Consider the following 22,576-nt stretch of genomic DNA (forward strand, 5'->3'; position numbering starts at 1 on the left):
TATCTGCAGTTTAGAAATTCAGAACATAAAAAATCTGAAGTTTGAAAATAAAAAACATTCAGCCTTGAAAAAATCAGTGGTCTTAAATTTCAGATGTTCAATATTTAAGTTAAGAATTTCAAATTCAAAGCAATTTTAACAGCATATAAAAAATCTGATTAAATTACAATTGTCAATAATTAAAATGAACAATTCAAATTCAGATTGTTTTAGCATATTATTAGCTTCATATTCTTGCAGGACTCCCAGAGTTCATCGAGATTCTTTGGGTTCATCCTCAATTCCTCCTCCATCTTACCCCAGACATGCTCAATAATGTTTATGTCTGGTGACTGGGCTGGCCAATCCTGGAGCACCTTGACCTTCTTTGCTTTTAGGAGCTTTGAAGTGGAGGCTGAAGTATGAGAAGGAGCGCTATCCTGCTGGAGAATTTGCCCTCTCCTGTGGTTTGTAATGTAGTGGGCAGCACAAATGTCTTAATACCTCAGGCTGTTGGTGTTGATCATCCACTCTGCAGATCCCCCATACTGAATGTAACCCTAAACCATGATTTTTCCTTTACCAAACTTGACTGATTACTGTGAGAATCCATGCCGGTTCCAGTAGGTGATCTGCAGTAATTGTGATGATCCACCTTCTGCCACTTTTCCAAATGATCAACTAGAAGTCGAGTTATTATCTGTTGCTCTGACAAATGGGATCCACCACAAGACTTTTGTCAGGTAGTGTGTGTATATATTTAATTTATATGGTATATATTTGTACTGAACTCCACAATACAGAATATCACCATGTTAAAATACAATAAATATAATATACTATATAATTTTCAATATTTAAAATGTTCATAATTATGTATAATGATTTTACAGTATAAACATAAGCTTTACAGACATTAATATAATCCTATTTGATTGAGACTCACTTGTAGATTTGATAACTTGTGCGTATTTTGATTCCTCCTTTAATAAAACTGATCATGTTCTCATCCTGAAATGAACAGAACACAGTGAGGATGAGAATGAGCCTCTGATTTAATCTCTCTCCTTAAATTAATGCAATAATCTTTATTGATTACTGTGGTCATTTTAAGGTTTTCTGTGTTCACACTTCTCACTTCTTTATCATTATTTAACATTTTTAAAAGTGATGCTCTTCCAAGTTTTCTAGTAAACAAACATCAATATACCTAGGTTAACAAGCATTTGCTTCAGAAGATTTAAAGAGCCCCTATTACACATTAAAAAGGGTCATATTTAGGTTGTAAGGGTCTCCAACAACAGGCTGATCTGCATGCAGGATCAAAAACACCTTCATGGTCTTATAATCTGTATTTATTTTTACCTGATTCTCCCAGAGACTCCCATATGATTCGTTCAGCGATTCATTTGTTCCCAAACCCCTCCTTAGCGAAGCTAATCTGCACTGATTGGACCGTTGACAGCCTGTTGCGATCGGTCGACTGCGTTCAGCACGAGACAGAGTGAATGTCCAGCAATGCATATCAACAATATTGAAGCAGTCAGAGTGCAGAGTGTACGTGTGAGCATACCTGCCAACACTCCTATTTTCCCAGGAGTCTCCCGTATTTCAGAGCCATCTCCAGCCACCCACCCATTTTGTTTTATTATCCTGGAAAACTCCCATAATTTCAACCACCCCCTAGGTCCTCAGCATTTTGGTACAGTCTGTGAAACCCCCGAGTCGCCAACATTGTTATAGGATCTGATCGCAGTGGCTGCCCGAAACACGCTTCATCGTAGTTAATAACACCATAGTACACATTACCCGGTTCTCAACAGTGTTATTCAGACATCTCACCCCCGAACCTAACTTCCCCGGTCTCCCAGATTTTCAGGGACAAATGTTGGCAAGTGTATGTGTGAGCCCAATGCAGGAGTGGATTAAAGCACCAGCATATTGCTCTATTCCTAACCATGTCACACATTCAGTATTAATCCACACAGCAGCAAAAGCTGAACTATTCTGAACCTTGACCGCTGCACGTGTGTAGGAACAGCTGATGGTGGCTATAGCAATGACAAACGGCAGAGGATCGCGAGCTCACAAACGCATTTAAATCCGTAAACAAAGTAGCACGCGTCACATTTTCAACATGGCTTCAGACACAATACGAGAATATAAACAGTTAACCAGTGACAGTACAAGCGGTTACAAGTAACAAAACATAATTAAATACATAATAATGTGCAAACTAGAGAAATCAAGGAGGCAGCCATTTTAAATCGCACTTACACTTGTGAAATAGAGGAAGAAACTGATCCATTGAAGTTCCAGTCGAGCTCTGACAAAGTCAATAGTCTAGACACACATCAATAGTCTTTTCTGATCCTTCCTTTAACAAACGGCCGATGAATCCCTCATTGTAAAGTGAACAGATTACTGAAGCACTCGTCAGAAAAATGAGGGCTATAGCTGAGGGATTTGGGCAAAAATAAACCTCAACCCCTGACTCTTCAGTGTCATCTTTGGGTAACTTTCTACATGACCTGATTCAGCCGGGATCTGCTACACTGATTGTCTTCCTCTGCTCCTTTCTACAGTGCTAGTGGGCGGGACTGCAGATTTCAATTCTCCCGGGTCTGCATGTGCAGCAATTGGGCGGGGCTTAAGTTTCGTATCGACGTCACGCCGAAATGGCTAAAGATTCGTTATCAAGATGATTCATTTGAAGCTCTAGGAGTCAACCCTTTATTGATGAATCAATTGTTTTAAACACGGTGCGCTCTCAGATTTAACCTTCAGCTGGATATTTCACTTCACTCAGAGCTGTGTTACACACTACATGAAGATCATTCTCAAAAACCCATAATAGGGGCTCTTTAAAAAACATATATCATCATCATCATCATCATCATCATCATCTGAAAGAACATAATCTCTTCTGCAGTGTTTGGACAGGAAGTGAAGCGTTTGTTTGACTGACCTGGACGAATGTTAGTGTGGCTTTCTGCAGCAAACTCTCAGCGTAGCAGATCTCAGCATGCATCTCCTCTACAAAAGCGCACACAAATACACATATATGAACACACACATGCATATACACACAAACACACGCACGCACGCACACACACACACACACACACACACACACACACAAGTGTTAGCCCTACACAAACACATTTAGCCCTGTATACACCTGCTAGTAAGAAGCATGTTGGTGTATCAGTTCAGTGATTGAGGGAAACACATCCCGCTGAGGGTTAATCTGTCTCTTTACTCCACTTTTTGCTATTGTAAATGGTGTGTGTGAGTGTGTGTGTGTGTATGTGTGTCTGTGCATATGCATGTTTATGCAAATGTAAGTGTATGCCTGTGTGTGCATGCATTTGCATATGTGTCCACATATGTATGTGTCCACATATGCGTGTATGTGTCCATGTATGTATGGGTGTGTGTGTGTGTGTGTGTGCAAATGCGTGTTTGTGCATATGTATGTGTGTGCGCGTATGCGAGTGTGCACATATGCATGTTTGTGCATATGTTTGTGTCTGTGTGCATGCATATGCGCGTTTGTACATATATATGTGTGCGTGCGTGTATGTGCATATGCATGTGTGTGTGTGTGTGTGTGTGTGTGTGTGTGTGTGTGTGTGTACTAATACTTTGATAGCAGGTTTAAACAGAGTCAGAGTCTGTATAATGTGTGTTTGTGTGTGTTTACCCTCTTTCAGGCTGTCCGCAGACTGTTTGGACATCAGGCTGGAAATGGACTCCACCACGGAGTTTCGTTTCCTGAACCTGCAGACAGACGGACAGATGTGTTGAGATGTGCAGATGTTAAGATGATCATGTGATGTCGTCTCCGCACCTCTGGCAGGTCTGTAAGGCGTCTTTAATGGTGGCCATCCCGGTCTGAATGTCTTTGTGCTCGAATGTCATTGCGGCCTGCATGACCAGAATACTGCTGTAGCCCAGAGCGTGATACATGCTGTCCTTCGACCTGCGCGTGCACACACACACACACACACACACACACACACACATGCATGCATTAAACCACACATTACAGTCTGTGTTAACTGTGTTGTGCTGTTTAACAGAGATTTTTCTAAACATAACTCATCTCTAATAACTGATTTCTTTTCTCTTTGTCATGATGACAGTAAATAATATTAGACTAGATATTCTTCAAGACACTAGTATTCAGCTTAAAGTCACATTTAAAGGCTTCACTAGGGTAATTAGGGTAAAGTTAGGGTAATTAGGCAAGTCATTGTATAACAGTGGTTTATTCTGGAGACAATCCAACACTAATATTGCTGAAGGGGGCTAATAATATTGACCTTAAAATGAGTTTAAAACTATTAAAAACTGCTTTTATTCTAGCCGAAATAAAACAAATAAGACTTTCTCCAGAAGAAATAATATTAGAGGAAATACTGTGAGAAATTCCTCAATCTGAGAAACATCATCTGGGAAATATTTGAACAAGTCAAATTTGCCAGAAGAGTGAATATGTTAGTCTTTAGCTGTATATTAATCTGATTATTGGAGTAATATTTGGCTGATGTGTGTGTGTGTGTGTGTGTGTGTGTGTGTGTGTGTGTGTGTGTGTGTGTGTGTGTGTGTGTGTGTGTGTGTGTGTGTGTGTGCGTGTGTGTGTGTGTGTGTGTGTGTGTGTGTGTGTTATACCAGGGCTTGAGGAGGTCGAGGGCTTCAGAGAACTTGTTGTTGAGGACGAGGTTCAGGGCCATGGTGCACTCCTCTATAGACGTACGCAAGTCCATCTTCGACGCCCTGAACACACACATGCACGCACAAACATACACATGCACAAACACACACACATACATATGCACACATATTCACACGCACCCACACATTTGTAAACACATATGCACACACCAACAAACACACATTTGCACAAACATGCATGCACATACATGCACACACACACACACACACACACACACACACACACACACACACACGCACACATAAACACATAAACACAAATGCAAACAAACACATATGCACAAATACACATACATGCTATTAGACTTCTTTCTTAGAGTATTAGACTGATTTCATCCATTAAGCAGACAGGTGATCCGTGCCTGTATTCAGAAAACATTTATCTCACCATCACTATCTTTATTACTGCTTTTATCTCGCTTTTACTGCTAAACAACAGTAAATGTTTAAACTAAGCGTTTTCGGATAAAACCTCTTCCCAAACATCACTGAGGAACAGAGAGGAGGAGTCTTAAAGGAGCCGACGGGAGCACTGTTAGCTTAGCTTAGCATAGATCAATGAATTGGATTAGACCATTAGCATCTCAAAAATGACCAAAGAGTCTGGATTATTTTTCTATTTAAAGCTTGACTCTTCTGTAGTTATATCATGTACTGAGACTGATGGAAAATTAAAAGTCGCTATTTTCTGTGTCAATATGGCTGAACTACACTCTTATTCCGGCGTAATAATCAAGGATAATCAACTTGCTGCTGTAAAATTAATGAAGAAGAAACTATTAGTAACTAAACAACACCCAGCGTATCCCAACAGAGCCATAAAAAAATAATAATAATTTAAAAAATAATAATAATAAAATAATTATATATATATATATATATATAAAATAGTAATAAAAAAATTACAAAAACAAAATAAAAATGTTCAAAAACTTTATATACATTCCAATAAAAGTGAAAAATATAATAAAATAACTCAAACATAATTAACATAATAAATAACAAACATATTTAACACAATATGATCACATTATTTGGTGTTACTCAACTGTTTGGTCATTTTTAAATGATAATGCTAATGGTCTAATCCGATTCAATTATCTATGCTAAGCTAAGCTAACAGTTCTGCTGCCAGCTCCTTTAAGACTCCTCCTCTCTATTCCTCAAAGATGTTTGTAAAGTGAAAACTTTTACTGTTGTTTAGCAGTAGAAATAAGATAAAATATATACACACATACTATAAAACACCATTTAGAATCTGCTACGTTTAATCCCAAAGATTTGCATAATTATTTAAATAAATCCTCATCAATGAAACAATAGTTCAGCTTAAAATATATTATTTGTTATTTTCCTGAGGCAAACTAATAAATGAACATTATATAAATAAAATAAAAATGAACAATATATAAATTACAATATAAAAACTATATACATTTTTTATATTGTACAGCAAAAATGTAATCAAATTTCTTAATTGAAACTGACTTCTTTAAGCTATCTATTTATTAAATAACAAAAAAATTGCAAGCTGACATAAATATATAAAAACCTCACACGTCTTCCAGTAGGTTATGTTCATCACTTAACTTAGATGACTTATAACTTATTTATTTGAAATTAGTTAATTTTCTCATGATGTTTTTATTTGTGTTGGTCTTTGTACAAATATATAAAATCATACTTGCATATTTATTATGTTCCTGTTCTGTACAGACTCGATCCTGAATTAGTTTTTGTAGATTTCATTTCTAAATAAGAATAAAGCAGATATTTCCTGGGTGTGTTTTATTCCCTCAGCTCAGATACTCACACTGGGATGCGATCGAAGGCGTCTTCGAAACAGTCCTGAAACAGACAGAGCAGATGATGAGCATAATAACCTCTGAATATTCACATTATTACATCATCAAATAGGATTAGATTATTTATTAAAGATTAAAAGATAAAGATATTATTAAATATGTTCAATCTCTGTACTTGAATACTGTTAGACTAGCCAGAAACAATAAAGCGCTGTTTATTTCACATTCACTCTATATATGCTGGTAATATATATATATATATATATATATATATATATATATATATATATATATATATATATATATATATATATATATATATATATATATATTCGCAGCAAAAAGCTACTATGAAGTCAAAGTCAGCTTCACTGTCAATTCTGCTGTGTGTGTTTGGGGTCATGGGAGTTGGTCTATGATCTATTTATAGATGTGCAGTTACGCAACTCAATTTAGAGACAGTCTGTGACACAAACCTGATGCTTTCAGTATTTACATCATGTCTCCATATAATATAATCCATCATGAGAATTTGAGAAATGTCTCATTCTCTTTATTAGGTACACCTTACTAGTACCGGGTCAGACCTTCTTTTGTCTTCAGAACTGCTTTAATCCTTCATGTCAGAGATTCAACAAGCTACTGGAAATATTCCTCAAAGATTTTGCTCCATATTGACATGATAGCATCACACAGTTGCTGCAGATTTGTCGGCTGCACATCCATGATGCCAATCTGCCGTTCCACCACATCCCAAAGAGAGTCTGGCCATTCTCCTCTGACCTCTGGCATCAACAAGGCATTTGCGCCCACAGAACTGCCGCTCACTGGATATTTCCTCTTTGTCGGACCATTCTCTGTAAACCCTAGAGATGGTTGTGCGTGAAAATCCCAGTAGATCAGCAGTTTCTGAAATACTCAGATCAGCCCGTCTGGCAGCAACAACCATGCCAAGTTCAAAGTCTCTTAAATCCCCTTTCTTCCCCATTCTGATGCTCACTTTGACCTGCAGCAGATCGTCTTGACCATGTCTACATGCCTAAATACATTGAGCTGCTGCCATGTGATTGGCTGATTAGACATTTGCATTAACGAACAGTTGGACAGGTGTACCTAATAAAGTGGCCGGTGAATATACACATGCATGTATGTATATATATATATATATATATATATATATATATACACACACACACACACACACACACACACACACACACAACTATGGAAAGGCCAACTTAAAGGAAGTGTGAGAAGACTGGAGGAAAACAAGATTTCTCACATTTTTGTAATACCGTGAAATGAAGTATTCCAGAGAGCAGCGTAATGATGAGTTTGAGTGAGAATATGACAATGATAGATGATAATAATGAGGAGGAATGAGGAATGAATTCTCTTATTACAAGCCGAGTTCAGGTATTTGAGCTGGATATGAGACTCCACACACTAAACCTAAAACTCACTGATGTACTAAAGCACTAGATTAAAAACAACAGCAGATGAAATACAGACAATAAGCTGTTCTTCAAATGCAGCTGAACTGAAGTGAACAGAGCCGTTTCCTCTGCTGCAGTCAGTGAATGATGATGTGGACGCTTCATATCAGGCGTCAGTCATCCTGCCATAAACACTCTTAATGCACACACTCCCTCATAATGCAGTCTGATGGAGAGGGTGTGTGTGTGTGTGTGTGTGTGTGTGTGTGTGTGTGTGTGAGAGAGATAGAGTGAGGTTTACTCTCATCAATATTTAACTACATCTGTCAAAGAGCAAAGGGAAAGAACAAACCCAGTGACTGCACAGCTCAGCACGCACACACACACACACACACACACACACACACACACACACACACACACACACACACACACACACACACACACACACACACACACGAAGTAACAGACACAAACAAACTCCTTACACACAAACACAGACATGAACAAAAAACACATACTATACACACAAAAAACCCTACACACAAACATACAAACTTATGTGCGCACACAAACACACACACAGACATAACAAACACACAGACATAAAAACAAACACAACAAAAACACACACAAACAAATTCCCTACACACATAGACATAACACAAACACATCCTGTTCACACAAACATACTCGCTCACATGTGAACACAAACACACACACACACACACACACACAAATTCCCTACACACAGACATAAAAACAAAAACACAAATACATGCTGTACACACACACACAAAAGCCCTACACACAAACATACTAACTCACATGTGAACACAAACAGACACACAGACATAACAAACACACACACACACACACACACACACACACACACACACACACACACACACACACACACACACACACAGACATAACATACACACAGACATAAAAGCAAACACAACATCGCGCACACACACACACACACACACACACACACACGCAAATTCCCTACACACATAGACATAAAAACAAAAACACAAATACATACTGTACACACACACCGCACACACACAAAAGCCCTACACACAAACATACTAACTCACATGTGAACACAAACACACACACAGACATAACAAACACACACACACACACGCACACACACACACACACACACACAAACACACACAGACATAACATACACACAGACATAAAAGCAAACACAACATCGCGCACACACACACACACACACACACACACACACGCAAATTCCCTACACACATAGACATAAAAACAAAAACACAAATACATACTGTACACACACACCGCACACACACAAAAGCCCTACACACAAACATACTAACTCACATGTGAACGCAAACACAAACACAGACATAAAAACAAACACAATAAACATGCGCACACACATACACTCTTACATGTGCACACAAACACAGACATAACAAACACAACAAACACGCATACACCAACATCACACAAACAAACAAATTCCTTACACACACATAGACATAAAAACACAAACACATACTGTACACACACACACAAACAGGCATCCACACAAACACACAAACACACACACAGACAGAAAAACAAACATAGCCAAAAAAAAAACACACACACACACAAACACACACACCGAGACAAAAAAAAAACCAAACAAACACGCACACACAGACAAAAACACACATACACACACACAGACATAAAAAATTAAAACATACACAAACACACACACACACACACGCACACACACGCACACACAAACACACACGCACACACACACACAATTACACACAGTGAACAAAGGTATGAATGAGTGTGGATGTGTTGCAACAGATCTTTATGAATGCTCTCCATGTGAAGACTGAAAAGCGGGTGTGTGTGAAGGTGAGGGTGTGTGTGAGAGTGTGCGGTTTCACACATTAAAACACAGGCAGACTCTAGCCAGAATGCTGGTAAACCAGAACATCCTTTCAGCGTCTTCACAAACAACTGTGGTGTGTCTATGGGAAAGGTGTGTGTGTGTGTTACTGTAAAAAGCGCTATAGAAATAAAGACTTGACAGTACATACAAGCCCAAATCAGAAAGAGTCGTATCAGTAAAGCATTTCCCACTCTGTAATGCCGCCGTTCCTTTTCACAACACTTAAAGATGTTTAGGGACTGTTCATGGTCGCATTTTGTGCTTCACATTCTCTATTGGAGACAGGTCGGGACTGTAGGCAGGCCAGTCCAGTACCTGTCTCCTCTTCCTCCGCAGCAGGACTCAGTAATGTGTGCAGAATGTGTTTCTGCATTGTCTTGTTGAACTCTGAATGGGCGTCCCTGGAGAAGGCGGCAGCATATTGAGCTCCAGAATCTCTCGGTGCTGTTCAGCATTAATGGAGCATCACAGAAGCGTGTTACTTTAGCCAAGGGCACTGCCACAACCCCACACCATGACAGACCCTGGGTTTTAGACTTGTTGCTGGTAACAGTCTGGATGCTCCTTTTCTTCTTTGGTCCGGAGCACACGACGTCCATTTCTCCCCAAAAACACCTGAAACACTGATTCATCCGAGCACAGTACATGTTTCCACTGTGTGATCCTCCATCCCAGATGCCTCCCAGCCCAGAGAAGCGCTTCTGGACACTGTTAACATAGGGCTTCTTTTCGGCACAGTACAGTTTTCTCTGGCGTTTGTGGATGTAACTCCATATTGTGGTACTTGACAAGGGTTTGGCCGAAGTAGTGCTGAGCCCAAGTGCTGATCTGGCTTCTAGATGAACGAGGATTCTTGATGCAGCGCCCCCTGTAGGATCGGAGGTCACAGTTGTTCAGCTTAGGCTTGCACTCTTGTCCTTTACACACTGAAACTCCTTGAATCTTTTAATGATGTTCTGCACTGCTGATGGTGAAATATCCAAACGTCCCCCTCTCTTTCTCTGAGGAACATTGTGTTTACACATTTCAATCATTTTCTCTAGGTCTAAAGGACTAGACCTTTCTTGATGCTGCTTTTGTAGCAGATCATAATCCCAATCACCTGTCGACATCACCTGTGTCACATCACATCATTACTTTACCAGTTTACTAGCCCTAAACTGCTGCTGACTTTGTGTTGCAGGTCTGAATGACAGGTAAGGATGTATATTTACAAATGAAATGAAGCTGGTCAGACAAAACATCAAACATTTTGTGTTCATATTGTCTACAATGAAATACAAGTCAACTTACATTTGGAAATCACTACTTTCCTTTTTTTATATAAGTGTTCTCCATTACTTTTTTTGATTTGGGGTTGTAATGTTAGACTAGATATTCTTCAAGACACTAGTATTCAGCTTAAAGTCACATTTAAAGGCTTAATTAGGTTAATTAGGGTAAAGTTAGGGTAATTAGGCAAGTGGTTTGTTCTGTAGACAATCAAGAAACATATTTCTTAAGGTAATTTATACTCGATGCGTCCGCTAGTGAAGCGCACGGCGAATGTGACATCATGGCTGTTTTTGCAGAGGTTCGCTTTGGGTGCGTGTGACATGATTTCGGCTGGCGGAGCACACAACATTATGAGACTCCAGCAAACGGTTCGGCACCACATCTCATTTGAGCTCAATATAAATCACTTTCATCTGAAACAGGTACAACTGTCCAGACATCTTTATGATTCATCCATGCGGGATCATTGGGAGGTCAGCGGAGGTGCGTGATGTGGAGCCAGGTGAACAGTGGCGCCTCCAGAAAATCTTTCTTAGGGGTGGCCAGAAGAGGCCACACCAGATCTTGGGGTGGCACAAAAAAATTATGAATTCAGTGTAATGTTATATTTTTCTTTCTGGTAAATGAAATCATGTGGTTTTATTTCATTTAATTAATTACTCTTATAAATAAATAATAAATTTATCCTACTAATAAATATTAATTTAAAAACACACATATATATATATATAGAGTTGTAAAAATAAATAAATATATATATATATATATATATAGTTGTAAAAATAAATAAATAAATATATATATATAGTTGAAGTCAGAATTATTATACAGACTTTTATGGTACAGCATTCATTATATGCCATGTCTAAAATAATAAAGATTAATAAATTAATTAATAAAATGAAGAAAATGCATTACTATTTACACACACACTCACTATACAGTCCCTATTAATACATTTATCCACATTCCTTTTTCAACCACAATATTATTAATACAGCTTCTTCTATTGGTGTAGCTAAATATTCAATTGCCATTGCTGTCTATTAAAGGTGTGTGTGTGCGGTCACTCAGCGATGCAATGTCACACACAATGCACTCAATGGAGCTATAGCGACGTCACTATGAGGGGTGGGGTTAGGTGAGCTTATTAAAAAGCATTGGATGCAGCTCAGATTGCACTGCACCAGGTCTGCATCCAGACCCCTCTCGTTCTGTTAAGCAGCACTTGGGGAAACACACAGGAGGGTGAATGATTCTGCCTTCACCTGTATATGCACACCGCATCTGTCAGACTAATGCAGAAGGGGCTGTTTCACCATCTTCATCACCTTCACATCTCGGTTGTGAAAGTGAAATGTGTGTGTGTGTGTGTGTGTTTGTGTGTGTGTGTGTGTGTCTCACACAGAGAGATCATGACAGACGATCAGACACGGAGGAAACATTCAGTCAGAAAAACATGGAGTCAAAGACCGCAGAACAGCTGACGGTTCCTCACGCGCTCACTGTGCAGGATCCATCTCTGCTGCAGAACACACACACACACACACACACACACACACAAACACTCGCATTGTGTTGAGCAGATCAGCACACTAATCAACCAGCGTGTGTGTGTAGTGGAGTGTGTGTGTGGAGTGTAGTGGAGTGTTTTAATAGCATAAGTGGATTACACTCTTTAAGCTACAGATCACTGGCTCACATTCACACACACACAAACACACACTCATGCATAAACTCACTCTCTCACACACTTCTCAGTCAACATGCTGTAATATCTGTGTCTGATCCTCAACACACAATCTGCAGTGGAAAAAACACAAGGTCAGAGTGAGTAACTGGATCCACACACACACACACACACACACACACACACACACACACACACACACACACACACACACACACACACACACACACACACACACACACACACACACACGCTGCCTCTGGGGGTTCATCAATAAATAAACATCATGTCATGCTGAGAGCCACACAAACTCTCACACACACACACACGCGCGCACGCGCACACGCACACGCACACACACGCACACGCGCACACACACACACACACACACACGCTTTAAAAGCCTTTCATCTGAGGATTGAGGAGTGTGTTCTGTGTGGTTTCGAGAGTGTGTTGGTGTGTGTGTAAGCCTGTGCTTTTATGGGTGTGTTTAGATGTGAGTGTGAGTGTGTGTGTGTGTGTGTGTGTGTGTGTGTGAGAGTGTGCACGCATGTTAGTGTGCAAGCTCTTATTGAGAAAGACACACACACACACACACACACACACACACTAATATGCCAACACGCACACACTAAAACACACTCTGGCACACACTCTAAAGCACACATACACTCACTCAAACACACACAAACAAAATTGCATACACAAGCAAACACACACACCACAATCACACACAAACAAGCACACACACACAAACACACTCAATAATGCCCACCCATACAAACACAGGCTCTCATTCTCTCTCTCTCTCACACACACACACACACACACACACACACACACACACACACACACACACACACACACACACACACACACACACACACACACACACTTTAAATGCTCTCAATTAGAGAATATTGAGTGTTCTGTGCAGATTACAGTGTGTGTGTTTCTGGATAAAAGCTTACACACACACACAAGCACATTCACACACACGCTCACACACACACTTTAAAAGCCTTTCATCATAGAATCTCGAGTGTTCTGTGCGGTTTCCAGAGTGTGTGTGTTTCTGCATAAGAGCTTGCTTACACACAGACACACACACACACACAGTTTAAAAGCATTTCATCTGAATATCTCAAGTGTGTGCGTGTGTGTGTGCATCCCAGACAAGAGCTTCCCAATCCACGCAGAGATCTGAAGCACCTGGTTGCCACGGAAACGCTTCCGTTGTGTGACGACATCAGCAAATAAATAAAAAGCACCTGCTCTGACAGACGGTCACACAACACACACACAACACACACACAACACACACAGAGTTCTGATGATCATCATAGTGCTGCTGCTCTCATAAAACACAGAGAAATAAATATTCAAGCAAAAACATTCATTCTTTACGGCTTAGTCCCTTTGTTCATCAGGGGTCACCACAGCAGAATGAACCGCCAACTATTCCAGCATATGTTTTACACAGCGGATGCCCTTCCAGCTACAACCCAGTACTGAGAACACCCATAGACACTCATTCACACACACACTCATACACTACGGCTAATTTAGTTGATCAATTCCCCTATAGCGCATGTGTTTGGACTGTGGGGGAAACCGGAGCACCCAGAGGAAACCCACACCAACACGGGGAGAACATGCAAACTCCACACAGAAACACCAACTGACCCTGCTGGTAATCTTTTTGAGGCCACAGTGCTAACCACTGAGCCAGTATGATGCACAAAAGCACAAAGAATAATAATAAAAACACATGTAAATGAGAACAGCAGTTATAACTGTCTCTATATATTTATGGAAAAATCAGTCATGATTATGGTAACAGCTAGTGGTGTAACGGATCACAAATCTCACGCTTCAGATCACATTATGGGTTTTTTAGTCACGGATCAGATTATTTTTCAGATCAGCCAAAAAGGTGAGGAGACAAATGTAGTGTTCAATGATAAGGATTTTTTTATACTGGCCCGATCAGGCCCGTGGTTCAGATTTTTACTTGCCCTGCTACAATTTTGACTGGCCCCACCAAAAAAAAAAAGAAAAAAAAAAAGAAGTTAATAGCCATTTCTTAGCCATATAGAGCATTTAAAATAATGTTTCGAAGGCCAAACATAATCGTAATACCCACCCTTTTTATTCAGCATAACATTTTTTAATACAACTGATAATTTATATATATATATAAATATATATATGCACATTTACGGTACCGGTGAAAAGTTTGAGGTCAGTTTTATTAATTTTTTCATGTTTTTTTTAAAGGAAAATTATTCAGTTCATTATGGCTACATTTATTAAATGTAAAACATAAACATTAAATTGTTAAATATTTATTAATATTTTAAATAGCTGCTTTCTTATTGTATGAAGTTTCAAATAAAATGATTACTCCAGACATTATTAATTTTATTACTATTACCATTAATAATAATAATAATAATTATTATTATTATTAATATTAATATTAGAGTAATTTCTGAAGGATCATGTGACTCTGAAGACTGGAGTAATGAAGCTGATAATTCATCTTTAAAATCACTGCAATAAATTATTAAATTAAATGATAAACTGGAGAGCATGGAGGAGTGGAGAACATGAGACTGATTCCTGTGACACTCCAGGGACAGACGAGTCTTCGCTGAGGTCCAGCGTTCTCCAGCGCCTTGACTGCAGCTCTGCACAAGACGTTTGGCCATAGGAGAAATGGTCGTGCCCAACTGAGCCTGGTATCTCCCGAGGTTTTTTCCCTTCACTTTGGTCAATTAGTGAAGTTTTTTTTCCTCTCCGCTGTCGCCACTGGCTTGCACGGTTCGGGATCTGTAGAGCTGCGCATCGTTGGATTTGCTCTTCAGTATTTGGACTCTCAGTAGTGATTATTAAACCACACTGAACTGAGCTTAAACACTGGACTGACACTGTTTCAATTCACTATGATCTTCTATGTGAAGCTGCTTTGACTCAATCTACATTGTAAAAGCGCTATACAAATAAAGGGGAACTGAATAAACTACTTATAAACAGTTATTTTATAGTGCAATAAAATTTCACTATTTTACAATTTATACTGTATTTATGATCAAATAAATGCAGCCTTGGTGAGCAGGAGAGGCTTATTTTAACATATTTAATCATACTGACCCCAAACTTTAGACCAGTTGTGTATGGAATATTTTATAAGTGAAAACGTGCCCTTTAATTTTGACACCCACATACATCGTCACCATATACAGTAAATCAGAGAGGTCAGACTCTCTCAAACAGAGCCTCATTTCAGTTGTCAAGTTTTGTAAATATCTATTGAATTAATCATTAAAAACACGTTGGCTAGAATTATGCATTATAGGCTTCAATTATAGAGAGCAATAACAGATGAAGACTGCAGTCAGATCATGAAGCAGGTCAATGTTGAGCTTTCTGTCGAGGTTTCTGTGCAGAAATGAACAAAACAACAGGCCTAACACAACATATCAGAAGATTAAAACATGTAAAAATGATCGGATGGTAACTTCGGTCAATTTTCCTGACAGATAAACAGCACTGGCTAATATTTCAGCATGCTGTCCCTTTCGTATTATGAAACGCACGTTTTGCCAGCCGGTAGGAATGACATCTCGCCCTGTTCGCAATTCTCTCTTCATACAGCCATATTTGTGGCCATTACACAATCATACACTGTGATATAGCCTGGTTCTTTAGTTTGTTGGATTGTTTTGTTTTCTCACTACAACCGATCCACTCAATCAAGCAGAGACCACCTCATTCAGGAGATCTCGGACTAATTGATTTGGCGCGGATCCGAGCGCGATTGCTGGATTCACATATGCCAAAAGAACCACGCTAACGGGGAAATGAGACCGATTCCGAAACAAGCATCTATGTGTGAAAGCACCCTAAGATTGTATTTGCCTGCAATTGACAGACAATCGCAGCCAAACTTTTGTGACAAGGCAGCACTGGCCCAATAAGGCAGTTACCATTCTGTACACTGGCCCGACCGTCTCACACTCTGGCCCCGGGCCATCGGACAGTCTTTATTGTCGAGCCCTGAAATGTCATTTGCTTTCAACTCAGTACAAAAACACATTTAAAAACATTTAAAAGAAAAAAGAAAAAGAAATAATCAGCAGAATAAATATAAATAGTAAAATTGATTGTTACTGCTGCTGTTGCTGATAACGCTAAAATCTAACGTTATCATTTTTATAACCCATATTTATTTTAGTTTCATCTTAAATAAATGATTCAGTTCTTCACTCATAAATCTTCATGTTTCATTGCTGGATGATCATTGTTGAAGAATTATTCAATGGCATTTTTTGATGGCTGCTTGTCGCCACCTACTGGTGAAATAATGTAATTGCTGCCTACAACTTTCATTTTTGAGCGTCAAGTTAAATGCATATGATGGCGGTTATAATCTGTACCATAAGCATGAGTGGTTTATCTAAACTATAAACTGTTCTCCCAGTACTGCTGTGTAGGAAACCTGCAAGACCAACTGGTTTCCACAAGAACGCGAGCCCGTGCGCAGACACAGCCATGGCCTTTGCTTTATTGCCTGCCATTGTATACCTGATTTATTTTGTAAATTGGACCGCGAAAATGAAGCGAAACTTACATTATCCTTCAGACTTAGAAAAACTGACAAGAACAAAATCATTTTAACATCGCTTTTAAGCTAATGATGATGTTAAAGACATAATCTAGTAGCACATTTATTGAAAATAGGCAATTACAGATTAATAAATGTCCTCTATTCATATAAAATATTTTTACAGACCCGTTTTTTAGTCTAAAACACAGTTTACTGAAACTGAAAGCGTCTTTCACTGACATTTTGCACACTGGTAATATTTCCTGAGACATATTTATAAACGTTATGTCCTAATTGAATTATTCATAGTTTAATATAAGCTCTGGACCCTGCATCTCTAATGTAAGGATCAGGGAAGGAGACATGATATATTATATTTATTGCTTATTGGATTTATTATTTGTGAATCAATCTTTGCATTATTGTTAATTGTTTTGTTGTTGTTTTCTGAGTTTTTAATGAGTTCAGAATGTATATTTTATTACGGAGTAGTGCATTTTCACTTTTGCCTAAATATTGTTCACTGTCTTTCATTGCAGGGTTTTTACATTTGGAATTTATTAAAATAAAAATTCAACCTAGAATCTTTTATACAATCTTCAATCTGCCAAATTAATAAACATGTTTTAAACACTCCAGAAGGACACAAAGTAGAAATCACTGGTCCCTTTATTAAAGATAGTTTAATTCTTCATTTTTGAAGCTGCTAGTTGACAGAAACAGTGCTGTTTTAAAATGGCCAAGTCATTCAGACAGATATTAAATAAAAGCAATCAGGCTTTACTTTTCTGTTTCATCGATTGTATTTAATAAGCAATATAATCATTGTGGGCTGGTTTGCAATGGCAAGACTTCACTATTTAGCGCAAGGTAGGGCCCCAAAATTATTCTGCTTAGGGCCCCCAAATCTACAGGGCCTGCCCTGGTTACTGGCTAGTTTATTATTTGCCTAATAAATCCCAATTGGCTACAGTTTAATTTAAAACTATTTTTTCTACTGATATATGACAAAATAAATTTGTATTTTAAAAATAAATATTATTTCACATTTCTTTATTATTGATTATGATGACCATCCGACAAGCTAATCCAGTTAAAAACAGAGCTTAAAATGCAGTATTCAAATCTCATTATTAAATAAAAAAATGAGGCGTATAACTGCAAAAAGGTTCACTTTTTGAGAAAAAAATAACCACGACTTTCACCAGGCTGACTACGGGCCAGTAACCTGCAACTAGGGTATAAAATAAACATCTAACATGGAGGAATATCAGTTATGATGGTGACCATGCTATAACACAGAACACCTATAAATATTATAATAAATCAATAATAAATAAATGAATAAATAATTAGATAAATAAATAAATAAATAAATAAATCTTGCAATGGTAACCGTGTTATAACTATATTAAAACACTAGTTATGATAGTAAACATGAACAAATCATATCTAAACACCAGTTTCAGTAATGATCACGTTACTGCCACAAACATATACCACAGAAAGATCACGTACAATGGTAACCATGGTAAAATTATAACAGAAACGGGTAACCAGGGTATTAAAATAAACATATAACATGGAGACAAGCCCAGTTATGATGCGGACCATGGCGTCGCAGTGACATTACAGAAGTACAGTGAAACCTCACATAAATATTTATGCAAATACTGTGGTAAAGTTCACACACACTACACACAAACACACACACACACAGCACTTTTCCTCAAGGCTTATGAAAAAAGTTGCACGTGAATGCGGGGACCTTTGTGACGTCACCGCCGCTGTTGCACAAGTACGGCCAATGAAAGACGATCACCGGTAAAGTCTAGAGAGGATACAGCTGCGGATACTCACAGCAATACAGCATCATTTTTGAGACCCTGTATAGCGATCATTTATAATTTCACATTACTGTGAGGATTGGGTTTAGGTGTAGACGATAACAAAATACAATTTAACGATCATTCTAATACATAATTCTCCTTATAACTACAGTTTTTAGATTACTGTGAAGGGGTAACGTTAGTTTTAGGGTTGGGGTAGGGGTTGCCGTTAGTAAAATACAATTTAATTGGTCATTTATTCAATATTTCTCATTATAACTACTGTTTTTAGATTACGGTCAAAGGTAGGTTTAGGTATGGACGTTTATTTCTTAAATAATTATCGCTAACTTCCGGCCGCAGCTGTATACCTCCTAGCAACAACGATCACCTGAGTGAACACGCACATTCTCTCATGTGTGTTTAAATCACTGCGAAAGATGAGTTTAATACAAACAACACAAGCAAACGCGCATTCGTCAGTGGCTGTGAGTTCGTGTGTGTCTAAATCACGCGAGTTTAACGTAAATAAACGACTTCCGCGTCTGACAGGAATTTAACGTTAAAGCCCGTCAGTGTCTCAACACTCTCCGAGTTCCCTAAATAGCGCAGCATCGTGACCTAGACTTCCACAAGACGCTTTCTAGGTCGGTATGTTTGGAGACACGGCAGAAATCTGACACTCACCTCCTCCGGTTCCGCGCCGTCCGCTCCGGTGCCGAAACGAGCCATTTTACGCGGTTACTCCCTGAGATCGGCGCGGAACGGCTGCTCCCGTTAACAGTCAAACATCTGGATCCGTCGTATCCTCCGCCTGCAGATCTGTCGAAGGCGGTTCTTCCCAGAGGACTCGGTCGTTTCTGCCTCCGGTAAAGGACGCTGAGTGTCGCTGGGGGCGTGGCGTTTTGGTCTGAGCGGACACGCCCACTAGAGGAGCGTCATGTTAGGGAAAAAATAAAAACAAATCATTTAGATTCTGCCCTACTCTAGATGGTTTTTATTCCAAATTATATTTTTACAAAAATTGGTGGTCTTCCTTTTATTTTAAAATGTAATTATCTACCTAATAAATTGCCAATAGCACTGTCAAAATTTCACCAGCAGGTTCTTCTTTCCTGGAAATTGTTTTATTCCCACAATTTCTCACCACATAAGTGCATTTTATGGAACAACTCTGATATTAGCATCAGAAATAAATCTATTTTTCTATCCACGTGGTTTAACAGAAATATAATTGTGAATCTCTCAATTTTTGATAAGGCAACTTCTTGTTTAATGAACAATTTATGTCTAATAATAATTTTCCATTACCTTTTAAAAAATTTAATGCTGTGCAAAAAGCAATTCCTGTAGGCCTAATTCAACTTATAAAATCTCATTAAATTTTTATTGTAAATGTTGTTAAAGAACCAGAGCTGAACTTAAATTAAATTAGTCTATTTATAAAAATGTAATAATATATTCGACAAATTTTCCAAAATAAAAGTATAATGTTCCTGAGGGCAAATGTAACTGGGCATCCTTCATTGACATAATAGACTGGAAAAATCCTGGCTATTACCTCATAAGTACTGCATTCCCAATAAAACACAAGAGGCTCATTTTAAAATTGTTCATAAAATATATCCAGTGAATAGTACTTTGGCAAAGTATATAGAGGTTGAGTCCATGCTCATTTTGTAAAACTGAAGACGTTAAACAGGAGAATAAATATAATACAATGCAAATATTACAAAAAGAGAATGACATTTTAAAGTATGACAACAGTATGGCAAAGAGAAAGTGACAAAGCAGAAAAGACAATAAAATATTAAAATAAAATAAAAAAGCAGAGAGAGGGCACATGGAAAAATAACATGAATGAATGCAGAATATTAAATAAAGCATGTGTTTTAGAAGTTTTTATTGCCTTGTTATGAGACTGAAATGGCAAGTACAGATCCAATTGTCATTTAAACAATACAAAACCTGGCCTACATTTAGTATATTTACACTTCTGTATAAAAAAGAAAAACTTTAAATTAAAAACATTAATGCAAAAACTTGAATTATTGAAATTGTTTTTATCGTAAAACCTCAAAATAATGTCTATAGCTTAAAGAAACATCTATAGTGAATTCTCCTCTGCTGCTCAGCAAGGCTGCATTTAAATGAGATGCAAATACAGCAGAACTGCTAACTGAAACATCACTTATATATAACGTTTGCTTTGTGGGTTCACTTTGTAGCCTTCTTTATCAGTGATTAAAAGCTGAATATATAAGAGAGCTCTCGAAAAGTTGAAGCATCCCTGGATTTATCAAGCAGGGATTTTTAGTCAAATGTTAATATTTAAATACTAAAAATAATCAAATCTTATAATAATAATCTATAAAGGTCTGATTAGCTCTTTCTAATAATACAGCTAGACAAATAGATAGATAGACAGATGGATAGATAGATAGATAGATAGATAGATAGATAGATAGATAGATAGATAGATAAACAGACAGATAGATAGATAGATAGATAAACAGACAGACAGACAGACATAGACGGATAGATAGGTAGAAAGACAGACAGACGGATAGATAGACGGATAGACAGACAGACGGATAGATAGATAGACGAATAGACGGATAGATAGACAGACAGATAGATAGACGAATAGATAGACGGATAGATAGACAGACAGATAGATAAATGGATGGATAGACCGACAGATAGATAGACAGACAGATAGACGAATAGATAGACAGACAGATAGATAGACGAATAGATAGACGGATAGGTAGACAGACAGATAGATGGATAGGTAGACAGATAGATACGGATAGATAGGTAGACAGACAGACGTATAGATAGACAGACAGACGTACAGACAGACAGACGGATAGATAGACAGACAGACAGACAGACAGACAGATAGAGACAGATAGACGGACAGACAGATGGATAGACAGACAGAAAGGTAGACAGACAGATTACACGGATAGATAGGTGGACAGATAGACAGACAGACAGATGACACGGGTAGATTTAGATAGACAGACACACAGACAGATAGACAGACAGACGGACAGATAGATAGGTAGACAAAACATTTTGTTACTAGCTAGACAGACAGACAGACAGACAGACAGACAGACAGACAGACAGACATAGACGGACAGATAGATAGGTAGACAAAACATTTTGTTACTAGCTAGACAGACAGACATATAGACTGACATTACTGTAAATTCAGAGAAACGTATAATTAAGTGGCCTGTTATTGTTCCATATA

General features: G+C 38.2%; 1 protein-coding gene across 1 annotated transcript in view; it reads right to left on the reverse strand.

Moving 5' to 3' along the window:
- Positions 1-20,195, reverse strand: part of LOC130217002 (tetratricopeptide repeat protein 39B) — a 36,026-nt gene extending 15,831 nt beyond the window's left edge. The window contains exons 1-7 of the mRNA XM_056448973.1: positions 19,999-20,195; positions 6,533-6,567; positions 4,657-4,761; positions 3,833-3,964; positions 3,686-3,762; positions 2,948-3,015; positions 926-990 (exon numbers count right to left, since the gene is read on the reverse strand). Of these exons, the coding sequence (XP_056304948.1) occupies positions 926-990; positions 2,948-3,015; positions 3,686-3,762; positions 3,833-3,964; positions 4,657-4,761; positions 6,533-6,567; positions 19,999-20,043 (527 nt within the window). The 5' untranslated portion in view covers positions 20,044-20,195. The remainder of the gene's footprint in view (positions 1-925; positions 991-2,947; positions 3,016-3,685; positions 3,763-3,832; positions 3,965-4,656; positions 4,762-6,532; positions 6,568-19,998) is intronic.
- Positions 20,196-22,576: the final 2,381 nt, after the last annotated feature.

Source organism: Danio aesculapii, chromosome 23 (genome assembly GCF_903798145.1).
Source record: "Danio aesculapii chromosome 23, fDanAes4.1, whole genome shotgun sequence".
NCBI lineage: Eukaryota > Metazoa > Chordata > Actinopteri > Cypriniformes > Danionidae > Danio > Danio aesculapii.